Source organism: Montipora capricornis, chromosome 11, assembly GCF_036669925.1.
Source record: "Montipora capricornis isolate CH-2021 chromosome 11, ASM3666992v2, whole genome shotgun sequence".
Classification (NCBI taxonomy): domain Eukaryota; kingdom Metazoa; phylum Cnidaria; class Anthozoa; order Scleractinia; family Acroporidae; genus Montipora; species Montipora capricornis.
The window spans coordinates 22,859,618-22,872,117 of NC_090893.1; the positions used below are offsets into that span (position 1 = coordinate 22,859,618).

Sequence of the window (12,500 nt, forward strand, 5' to 3'; positions counted from 1 at the left end):
GCGCGTTTTCATTGGTCCCTACTAAAATCTCCAGGGAATCTTACATTGCACTTACATTACACTTTTCACAGCACGATCGAGAATTTTTCTTTCTGCTGCAATACCTCGAGCGGTATTAAACTGACCGCCTCGCAAACCTCGCGTCTTCGCAAGGCGAAGTGTCTATGCGAATGTTTTTAGCAGAGAGAAAAAAATGTTTTGATGGAGCTGAAGTAAATTCCAGATGTTTCCACTGGTTTCCGGCCGCCATTTTGGTGTCCCCATGCATGGAGTCTGCGTACTGATCCATACTAAACACTATAATTTTGAGTGGTACCCTTTGCCTTTTAACTCGAGTTTGGAATTTCGCACAACCCTAAAACTGTGACACGCTGTTCTACAACATCTCAATTTCTTGACTTAATGGTTAATCTGTTATTAAAGAAGACTGGTCTGGATCTGGTATTTAAGAACTACAGTTTGTGTCAAAACTAACCAAAAGATCTGATTTTAATCCGTTGCATGAGCATATGATGGCAAATGGCATTTATCCCTTGTTTCAGTCTGCATATAGACAACAACACAGCACTGAGACTACATTACTGAGAGTAATGAATGATATTCTTCTAAAGATGAACTCCCATTATATAACGTTGCTGGTTGGTCTACGTGGGAATGCTCTCAATTGGTTATACTCCTGTCTTTCTCAAAGAAGTTAGCGAGTCTCTATACATGGAACTCTGTCAAATAATTTTGACTTGGACTGTGGTGTTCCATAAGGCTCCTGCCTTGGGCCTTAATCATTTGTAGTTTATGCGTCTAAGCTATTTACTATCATAGAGAAACATCTTCCTAACGTGCGTTTCAAGTCTGATGATACATCCAGTCTGGATGAAGCTATTAGTGTTATGAATAGATGTATCAGTGACTTAAGGAATTGGATGATTGGGGATAGGTTAATGATTAATGATGATAAAACTGAGTTGATATTAATAGGAACTAGACAACAATTAGGTAAGATCAATGATGTATGCAATATCTCTGTAGGTGAATATGATATTTATCCTAGTTCGTGAGTTAGAAATCTTGCGGCATGGTTCGATAATAAGTTGTCAATGTCAACGCATGTAACTTAAATCTGTAATACCGCGTTTTATTACCTACATAATATTAGAAGGATTAAGAAGTATTTTTCTCGTGATTCGTTATTAACGCTTATTCATGCTTTTATCACCAGCCGTTTAGACTATTGTAATGGACTTTTGTGTGGCCTTCCCAAGTCGCAAATAGTTATATTGCAACGTGTGCAGAATGCTGCGGCTAGACTTGTACTGAACTTAAGAAAGTACTCGCATATTTCTCCCGCGCTTTATGAACTTCATTGGTTACTAGTACAACATCTTGTCCATTTTAAGATCTTAATTTGAAGATTTAAAGCTATTCATGGATTGGCGCCCAAGTATATCATAGAATTAATTAACATTAAGCCTAGATCTATGCATAATTTTAGATCAAATCAGAGTTTATTTTTCACCTTTACCTGTCCCCTGGCGCCAAGATGGCGCATAGGGCCACCCTGGGCCACCCTGGGCTTGTCGCCTTGTCTTGGTGATGGAGCTTGTGTGTCTCAGTGACCCCAAGAGCTATGCCGGTGGTAACCTGCGATCAGGCTCTATTTTAGTTTCGCGTGTTGTGGAGTTGGCGAAACGAAAAATAGAGCCTGACCAAATTCCTCTTCGAAATTCCTTCCGCCTACTTTTTTTGATTGATTGACATGTCCTTCATCGGCCAATCAAATTTACTTCCATTACACCAATACACGCGTGGACGGCAGATTCACGCAATTTTGTTTTGACCAGAGTTAATTACCGTGGGAGGAATATTGTAAACGAATTCGAAAGTTACCGTTGGCTTTCATTTGAGAAAAACACATTTAAAGCATCAGCCATGGGGAATGTTTTCGACGACTATATTGCGGCAAAGGCCGGTGTAATTCTCCCTCCGAACTTCACTGAATAAGCAATCTTTTAAGCTTGACATCTTAATTTGTAATTGAGATAACCTAGCATTTTGTCGTTGGACGGTTTGGCAATAGATTTTTAAAGAAAAAAAAAGAGAAATACATTATTCCTTTAACGTATTTGCCCATGAAGGTTTCTTTGGTGATTTTTTCGGGTAATATCTTCAGTTGCAGTGTATTTCTAGAATTGCGCGCAGTAAAATGATGATAAGTTTGGCTGTTAATTTTTTGATGGAGTACGGACAGTAAGATGGACTCGCAAAGTTTATTGTATTGTTGTACAATTGATCTCTCTGGAAACATGCCATTTTAGTTTCTGGAGTGCGAGTTTAAAGTTAAATCAACTGGAAATATTATGAAGTGTGCCAACAAACCGTGTCATGTACAGTAAATAAATAAAGCGCGCCGTTTGATACACAGATATTCAAAACATGCATTCATGTAACTTGCGATTTTATCAGCATCTCTTCCTATTGATATATATGTCCCTTGTCTCATCCCGGAAACCAATATGCATCGGCTTTCATTGCCATTTGAAACTGAGAACCAGCTATTTAGCTTTCAAAACATCAGGGAAGTTTGTGCCAAAGTACTTTCAACCCCCATGGCCACAGAGCTCGACAACGGAATCGCTAATTTCACTCGTTCCAGATATTCAAACCCGATTCTGGACAAGTTATGAGATGTTTCAGATGGCATATCTCCATTTATACAAATAAAATCAAGTTGCACCGTCCACGGCATTGTAAGAACAAAAGGGAGCAAATTTTTTCGTACACTTATGGCGAATTAGTCTCGAGGACTTCGCGAGAGCTCCGCGCAATCACGACGGCATTTTCACTTCCGGCGTTTCAACAGCCAATCAGATCACGAGTTTGGTCGGCCAAAATTTGGCCGACCGTCCGGAATTCTTGAGAGACTTTTGGTCAGGCCCAATTTTAGCGAACGACGACATAAGAGAACATATAGGCGAAGCTAAACATGGGCCTGATCGCAGGTTATGCCGGTGGGGACTTCGTCCCTGGTGGGTTGAACCCTGCCAGATTGGTCGAGGGATAGAGAGCTGGCAAAGGACAGCCCCTGGTCCTCGATGTTGGGGGTTGGGCGTTAGGCTTATCACCAAACCTCGTAAAAAATGAATGATTACAGAAACCTTAAAAAAGAAAAGTTGCTTTTATTTTTGTTAGACCCCCCTAAAGGGAAAATGCTTGTCACTTTAGGTCGTAGATCTTTCTCTGCTGCCGCTGCATATTTATGGATTAGTTTGCTTGTTGAATTACGTGATATTCCGTCATTAACTATTCTAAAATGTAAGCTTAAAACTTATTTATTTCGTGTAGCCTTTAAAGCGTATCCTATTTGATATTCGCTCTTATTAGTATTATTAAATAACTTTTTAAGCATTAAACCACTGCAGAAACTGTGTACGATCAAAACTTGCTCTACGTTGGATCAAAATAGATCGTGACCACACCAAAAAACTTTAAAAATAGAAAATATACTGCAAAGGGTGGACAAGACAACGTGAACATAGGCGTTGTTACAATATTTCGGCTGGCCAACACCAGCCTTCTTCAGGTTTATTGAATGGATAAACGTTTGTTACAAGATCTTTATATATACCGAAAATGACATAAAAAGGCTACGTGATGTGTAAAATTAATAAAAACGGAAATGCATAAAGAAGAGGAAAGATAATAATACATGGTAACAAGGTAAAATAAATAAAAGAAAATTAAAAGGTAGCTCAATTAAATTACATTACATTTCATCTCTTCTGTTAAGGCCTGCGGGCTCCAGTGTTTTTCCTCTGTGTATGAGGAATGCCTCACGAGCCTTTCTGATGGAGTCACGACTAGTGTGCAGTTGTTCGAGCGGTATAAGGATCATGTGATCCTCCGCGTGACCACTAGTCAGGAAGTGTAGTGAAACCGCAGTGGGGGTATAACTACAAAAGGGATTTATAATGAACATAGGCGACCTATTATAAACCCCTTTTGTAGTTATACCCCCACTGCGGTTTCACGACACTTCCTGACTAGTGGTCACCAGGAGGATCACATGATCCTTATACCGCTCGAACAACTGCACACTAGTCGTGACTCCATCAGAAAGGCTCGTGAGACATTCCTCATACACAGAGGAAAAACACTGGAGCCCGCAGGCCTTAACAGAAGAGATGAAATGTAATGTAATTTAATTGAGCTACCTTTTAATTTTCTTTTGTTTATTTTACCTTGTTATCATTTACTATTATTATTTACGATTTTATCATGTATTTTTATTTTTTATTTTACAGTTATTAAATTATTATTATCATCATGATTATTATTATTATTATTTATTGAATGGTGAGCGATTTTATTTTGTATTTGTATTTTTTATTTTTTAGTTATTAAATTATTATTTTTGTTATCATTATTGTTATTATTATTATTGTTATTATTATTATTATTATTATTATTATTATTATTTATTGAATGGTAAGAGATTTTATTTTGTATTTTTATTTTTTATTTTTTAGTTATTAAAATATTATTATTATTATCATTAAAATTATTATTTATTAAATGGTAAGCGATTTTATTTTCACTTTCCCTGCTAGCAGAGGTCTCTCACGGTCTCTCATTTTTGCCCGCCGTGAGAGACCTCTGCTAGCAGGGAAATTTTTAACTTTGCGTGACGTTAAAACCAAGAACTGAGCAAACACGTTTAATTTTTTTCTTTATGTGGAAATATTTGCTTTACACGAAACATCGATTTACATGCATTTTCCCGCGTTTTGCTTTCAAAATTTTGTTCATGCAGAAATGGTAGAGAATCTTTTGAACGGTCACAAGCAGTCCTAACTGAAGATTCTCAAACGATGTCTTCCTCACTCCTCAGAATCTAAGCAAAGAATCGTAACTATTGCGTCCTCCATGATAGTTTAGGAAAACCACCGAGTGAGAAAATAAGGAAAAGAGGATCGTCATTTAGGTCCATCGCTACAATCGGAAAATGTCGTTTCATTTTCAGGGGTTCGCCTCCCGGTTTCTGGAAGGTCGGTTTGGCTTAATAGTGAGCACCCTGAGTTTTTAGCCAAAACAAAATTTAAGGTTTTAAAATGGGTGTTAGTCCGAAATAAAGTGCATTAGAATGTCACAAAAAAGATTCCGTGTCACTCAAGCAGAAAATAGCAGGGGTTATCCACTGGACCGCACAGAGTCCAGGGATTTAAGTGACATCACTATTTCACACGCCCTCATTTTCCGTTGCTTGGCTTCATCATGGATGTTCAACAGCTTTTCAAAAATCTTAAAAAGGAAGCAGAATGCTCATTGTGCATAGAGACAGTAAAAAATCCCATTACCAGACATTACCATGTCTTCACTCATTCTGCCTGGAGTGTCTCAACCGACATGCAAACTTCGCAAGGAGACAGCTAAAAGCGACAATCAAATGTCCGGTTTGCCAGACTTCATTCCAAATTCCCGAAACAGACACCTTCGAGAATTTGCCGTCATCGTTTCATCTCAACCGATTGGTGGATGTTCTGGCCCTAGAAGATGGCAGCGTACAGTCTCAAAGATGCAACAGTTGTGACGAGAACAACACGGCAACATGTTACTGTTTCGTGTGCCAGGATTTTCTGTGCGCATCTTGTTTTGAAGCTCACCAACGCCTGAAGGCCTCAAGGGGTCATCGCAATGTTTTGGTCGACAAACTTCAAGCGCAAGATGTGCAAGAGTTGATCCACAGACCCGTGATGTGTCCACAGCAATATCATGAAGATCATCCCCTAGAATTTTATTGCGGAGACTGTAAAGTTCTGATTTGCCACAAATGTACTGTAGTGAGTCATGATCGACACTCTAAGACAGACACTCAGAAAGCTGCACAAGAACGAAAGATGCAAATGGACGACGCAGTGGCCAAAGTGAAAGCGGAAATTGTCAGATATGAGAATGAAATTAAGAAACAAACTGATCTCAGAAACAAAAACAAAATTTAAATTTTTGAACGAGGAAAAGAAAATGACAGACACTGTGGAAAAATTGATTCGTGATTTGCGAGAACACGAGAGGAAAATGAAAGACAAGTTTCGTGAAATTTATGAAGCGGAACAGAAACATCACGCAACGCGACTGGAAAACTTCGAGCTGGTTGCCACCCAGCTGAAAAGCTGCTTCGAACGCTGCCAGCGTATCTTAGAAAGAAACTTCAGCGTCGAAATTCTACAAACAAATCACGCCATCCTCGGACGTTGTAATGAACTGTTAAATGTAAGAAAACCAGATCTTTACATGTCGCCACATATACATTACTTGGTGGAAAAGAAATTGGATCTTATGGATCGAGTTGTTGTCACGAAGACTGATCCCTCAAAGTGCTTAGCTGAAGGTCAAGACAGCAAGGAAGTAAAAGAAAGGAAAGAGACATTGTTCGTCATTGTTACAAAGGCTTCAGAAGGATTTCAATGTTATCAACAAGATGATAAAATCAAAGTCAACATATTGACTCCAGAAGGTGATCAACTAAAAACAGACATTAAAGACACCAAAGACGGCAAATACACAGTGACATACACACCACAAGATGCCGGACAACACAGATTAGAGATCCTTGTGAATGGACAGCCGCTGACTGGTAGTCCTTGGATTGTGCAGGTTCATCAGCATCAATATCAATTTGCCTTTCAGCTTGGTTCAAAAGGGAAGGGACAAGGGGAATTTAGTGGCATTAACGATATTGATGTAAGTGACAAAACAGGAACGATTGCTGTTGGAGAATACTGGAATGAAAGAATTCAACTGTTGAGCTCTGAAGGAAAGTTTCGAATGGAGATAAGACTTGATGGTGAACCTTGTTCTGTGGCATTTTCAGACTCTGGTGACCTGCTGACTTTAGTTCCGAAAAGCGACAATAAGCTTCGTGTGTTCAGTGAGGAGGGGCACTTCATCAAACACATCAATGATAAACATCTTGATAAACCAGGTCGCCTTTCCATTGCGAGTGATGGTCGTATATTCATAACTGACAGGTCGGACAAGAAAATGAAGGTGCTCTCCCCCGATGGGAATGCCTTGCTCCAGTCTTTCAGTGCCCCAGATTGTGATAAATCCCCATTCTGCACTATTTATCACCAGGACAAATTCTATGTTTCTTATTACCATGCTAATTGTGTCAAGGTATTTGACAAAACAGGAGTGTATTTACATGACATTGGCTGTGAGGGGTCCAATGATGGCCAGTTTCATGGTCCTGATGGACTCATTATTGACAAGTACAACCGACTCATTGTGTGTGATGAAGATAACCATAGGCTGCAACTCTTCACCCTGAGCGGCACGTTTTTGAGTAAAATTGATGGACAGTATTTCAAATATGGCTTTCCTTCTCGCGTTGCTATAAACAGTGGTGGCAGTCTCGTAGTAGGTGACTTCTTTAACGGTCGCATTTCCGTTTTCTATTAAGATGTGATATCTTTTTGCTTTATTTGCATAAGGCTAACGTTTTCTAATCAGACAGCCGAGAATAAAGAAATGAATATTTAAAGTGAGTTGCATAAGCTCTAAACAATGGTGCTTTGAAAATTCGAAATTTTACAAAGAATATTATGGGATCAGTAGCGTCTTTGTCACCCAAGAACTTTTAAGTTTTTGATGGCTAATAACTCCCTCATTATCAAAGCTAAACGGCTTTTGGAGGTTTAACTAAAAAAGTTAAACGAGTTCTTTTAACATTTGAAGTCAATTTTAAAATAGCATGATTGATGCCATATGTGCAAACTCGTACGTTAATGAAAGAAAATATAAAGAAATCCAAGATTCCCTTATACCTTTCCAATGAAAAGAGCTACGTCCTAGAAATCTGCAATTACCCTGTAGGAAAGCAAGAGAAAAACGGGGAAAAATCCACTGAAAAAAAACATTATTTTTAGTTTTAAATGGAGAATTTTGGAGGTAATTTGTTTTGTTATCTTTTCTGTAAATTAGGTGTTTGCTTACAATTTGATATCAGTGTTTTAAAGGTAGCTATTGTAGGCAGTAATCAACCTCGTTCCGAGGGCGCTTCCTCCTCCAAGTGACGGAAAAGCCCTGGGATCAAGATTGTGCAGTGATGTGTTAAGCTGGATACACCTTTCTCCAATTAAGGACAAGCACTCTTCATTCGAAATTAGCTTAAAAAGAAAATTTGAATTGACGTAGAAAGTGTTTTATTTTAACATGGCTTATCAGTCCAGAAGTCTAGTTGAATTTCATAAATACTCTTTAATCAATTTTGACTGATCACGATCTTCTCTTATCCAACGCTGTACAAGACTTAAGCCTGGTTTTTACTAGGGACGCAAGCGCAAGCATAAGAGCGCTTAATACATCTTGAAAACGAGGTTGAGACAAGCATAAGCATAAGCACAAGAATCAAAATTTTCTCTTTTTCCTTGTGCTTTGCGCGCTTGCGTCGTGTGAAAACGAAACGCAACATAAGTACAAGGAAATTTGCTACGTCCGGCCAATTAAAGTACTCGTTTTAGATTCCCCGCGTCTGAGCATATGAAGTAAATTGCGGATGCCGTGGGTGAATTTGATGCTTGTGTTGACTTTCGTTTTCACTAGCATAATCAAGTGAATACCAGGCTCTAAGCTTAATTATGCGGTTGGGAAAATAGTTTATTAACGAAAAAGAAGGTGGCAAGCACTTGAAACTGAGCTCAGGATTTCCAGACATCTGTGAAAAGTTTAATACTGGCACAAATTATAGATGTCTTCCTGAACCTGTAAAAACTGAAGAACATAATACAGCGCACGAACAAGAAGAGATGTGAACGATGAAAATTGGGGTGACTAGATATTTTTGCATGAATTTGGCGATTGAAATAAGGTTTTGAAAGATCTTAGAACGTTTCGCCTGCGTAGAGTTGTACAACTCTTTTAACATACTCGCAGTTTTAACCTTAACCTAATATCAAAAGAAAACTTGGAACATGTGAAAAGACCAGGTTTTCAAAATAAGCAGATCAGTGTTAAAATTGTTGGGCCCGGAAGGAAAAGAGCTGCAATTGCAATTGCAATTATCCATGTTTGTTTCGCTCACGCGAGCCAGGCAGCACGTCTTGTAATCTGACAGGCTCGTCTCAGGGTTTTCGATAGTCTTGTAAAGTAGCGGACATATTTCTGAAAGCACTGGACGTGACATTTTTTGGCACAGCAAGGCGTCAATTTCCCAGTTTAGGCTGGAGTTCACTCAAATTTTCTTTAAAATGTAAGTCAAAAAATTATGATAATAAATATAAAACAAACTCCTCAAATATTGGCATCAAGGTACCGGACATGGAATGAGAAACAAGCGGACGAAACGTCCGGTCTCCGGCCTTCAAACGAAAACCCTGCTCGTCTTTTTACGTGCCCGCGGGCGTGAGAAAGGCGTTACGGAATGATACCCTTATTGTGAGACGACTGGGAACGAGTCAACGCCAGGATGACGTTAGGCTGTCAGAGACAAAAGGCTAAGCGATATTTTTTGTTTACAATCATTGACGTCACGTTTTTTTTGATATTCAAATTTGCCAACCGCGGAACAAAAGAAGGCACTGTTTCAACAGCCAATTAGCTTCTGGTTGGGGTATTAATAACAATGGCTGACCTCACAAGAAACATCGCTATGGATATTGAGCATTTAAACTTTAAACTTATTAAAGCCCCGTTCACACAAAACCTTTAACCATGTTTTAAACATGTTTGGCTAAACACGGTTTCAAAGTGTAGCGCTATCCGCCGGATAAATCACTATCCAGTGGATAAGTAATAGCGAAGTCAATTGCCATATCCTTAAACTATATCCATACGAACGGTCTCAGAGCAAAAAGATAGAATAGCTGTGGTTACACACACCTTGAGCCTTCCTGGTTTCATGTTACCCTTGGGGATACGGTTACACAGTAAAAGACTCCACTCAGGGTAAAATATAATTGGATAGGAGTTCACTGACCTTGCAAATTAGTTCTGCTTTATGACTGGCCAAGCCACCTCAGGGAGCAGATAAACCGTTCTTTTCAATTCAGGAAATGGTATGGGAAGTTCTTTTGTTCTTTTTGATGTATCCATGAAAATAACCCCAGGGCACTTTCGGTCTAGGGAAAGCAGGATACACACAAAAACGTCCCTGACTATTGCTCGTAGGTAAACGCTATTTACCCATGTGTAAAAGAACTGGTATAGTCACAGCCAATGAAAGTTCCCAATTGTTCTCTTAAGCCTGGTTTTCTCTAGCGACGCAAGCACAACCAGAAGAACAAGTGCAAGCACAAGCATGAGCAGCTCATGCTAATGAAAACGAACGTCGACATAAGCATCAAAATTAACCACAGCAACCGCCATTTTGTTCAAATGCTCAGGTCTAAGAGGAAGAGGAATCTAGAAGAGTGCTTTAATTGGCCAGAAGCGCACGGTGACAAAAATCTTCTTAATGAGGGCCAATTTCGTGTTCTCAAGAAGTGCCACGGGAAATTTGACTGCCTCGTTTACGGAATGCTATTCATCCAAGTAGCTTATTTTTTAATGAACTATTGTTTTTCTCGTATTTAAAGAGTATTCATACTATTTCCTTTTCACTTGATAATGACGTCTGAGAACGTCGAAACGTCGTGTATATATATTTTTTAACCGCCTTTTAAAGATTTCTTAAATGTTTCTAAGAATCATTTTCTCGCAATTTTTTATAGCTAAATATGACTTTTAACCTGGAAAAGGGCGGACGTGGGGTTCTGAGACGGGGGACGTAGGAGAAAACGAGGGGGGAGGGGGTGCCCCACTAAGTGTCACTGAAACACAATCAATGCATTCAAAAGATAAGAAATGCTGTTTAATGATGGCATACGATACACTCTGTACATATGCCATGGTGCTTGCTATAAAGCGAAGCTTTCACCGGTGGCAGTTTTTACGTTTAAAAGCAATTTCCCTTCGATAAATCGGAAAATAAGAACACCTAAAATGACATTATTTTATTCAAAATTTTTCTAACTGGTCACTCTTGTTTTGTACACCTCATTTACTCTAAAATCAGGTCTGATTGGTCGGGAAGGACCATGTTAAAAATGTATCTCCTAAGTTATTTTCTTGAGATCAAAAGTGTAAAAAGTCAAATAAATGTCGATACTAGGGGGTTTTAATATCTTCATATATCAGTCACCCCAGACCAGGCATCAAGTAAGCAAGATTATCCAGTGTTTCCTCCTGATAAAACAAAACAAAGGAAATAAAGATTAGCTTTTCAATGTAACATTTAGCGCCGTGCCCACCAAAGTTTTGTCATCCTTTCCTTTTGCTCGTGCTTATTTTATACGTAGGAACACACGAAAAGTAGGAATAAGCGAAAACAGGAGTAATTAAGTAGCTCAGTCGTACGGCGCCAACTTATAAAGCGTCTTCTTTGACGTTACTGCGCGGCCTGCATAAACCTCTTTCAATGTGCTTGTTCCGCGTGTGGGAAAGTTGTTGGCTTGCATTTTTGTTAACAATAGTCCGTTTCGTACAAATGCTATTGAGTCTTAAGACCCTTACAACAAGGCGGGTTTTAGCTGGGGAAAAAATTCCGGCTTAAAAATTGTAACAGAAACAGGCTGAATTAAGGCCCGGGTGCGACAACTTAGGAGGAGGCATCTAAAAGGATGCGAAAGCAAAATCAGTGCGTAACTTTAAGTTCCTCTCTTCATTCTGTGTCAGCCCAGACAAAAAAGAAAGTTCGCAAATCATATGGCTTTTCAGCTTAAGCTAGACTGAAGAATTTCGGCCATATAATTCGGCGTGGCCACTAATTTCACGATGCTCATGTTTTCAGACAAGATCATTAATAGTCGCGCGCGTCATGCAAGTTTATCCAATGACAGCACACATTAAAACACGCACTTTCAGTGGTCCCTACTAAAATCTACATGGAGTCTTAAATTACACTTACATTACACTTTTCACAGCATGATCGAGATTTTTTCTGACTGCTGCAATACTTCGCCCGGCATTAAACTGGCCACCTCGAGAGTCTCGCGTCTTCGCTCGGCTTGCTTGTTTGGCAATAACCAATATGTTAAGAGAAGTGTCTGTGCGAATGCTTTTAGCACAGAGAAAAAATGTTTTGATGGAGCCGAAGTAAACTCCAGATGTTTCCACTGGTTTCCGGCCGCCATGTCGGTGTCCCCATGCATGGAGTCTGCATACTGATCCATACTAAACACTATAATTTTGAGTGGTACCCTTTGCCGAATAACTCGAGTTTGGAATGATCGCACAACCCGAAAACTTTGATACGCTGTTTCTATATTACCCTTCTACAAGATCTCAATTTTTTGACTTAATTTATTCATTGTTAAGCGATTTTAAGGTCTCAAGCAGTCCGAAGTGACGATTCTCAACGATGTCTTCCTCACTCCTCAGAATCTAAGCAAAGCATCGGAACTATTGCGTTCTCCATGATGGTTTAGGAAAACCACCGAATGGGATAATAAGGAAGAGAGGACCGTCAT

At 39.3% G+C, this 12,500-nt stretch overlaps 2 protein-coding genes across 2 annotated transcripts; both read left to right on the forward strand.

Annotated features, from left to right (window-relative positions):
- The first annotated feature begins 5,312 nt into the window (after positions 1-5,312).
- LOC138023210 (E3 ubiquitin-protein ligase TRIM71-like) lies at positions 5,313-5,993 on the forward strand. The gene has a single exon (XM_068870236.1). It carries the CDS (start codon positions 5,313-5,315, stop codon positions 5,991-5,993), a length of 681 nt encoding a protein of 226 aa, XP_068726337.1.
- Positions 5,994-6,015: 22 nt separating this feature from the next.
- Positions 6,016-7,455, forward strand: LOC138023211 (E3 ubiquitin-protein ligase TRIM71-like). The gene has a single exon (XM_068870237.1). The coding sequence runs from the start codon at positions 6,016-6,018 to the stop codon at positions 7,453-7,455; it is 1,440 nt and encodes a 479-aa protein (XP_068726338.1).
- Positions 7,456-12,500: the final 5,045 nt, after the last annotated feature.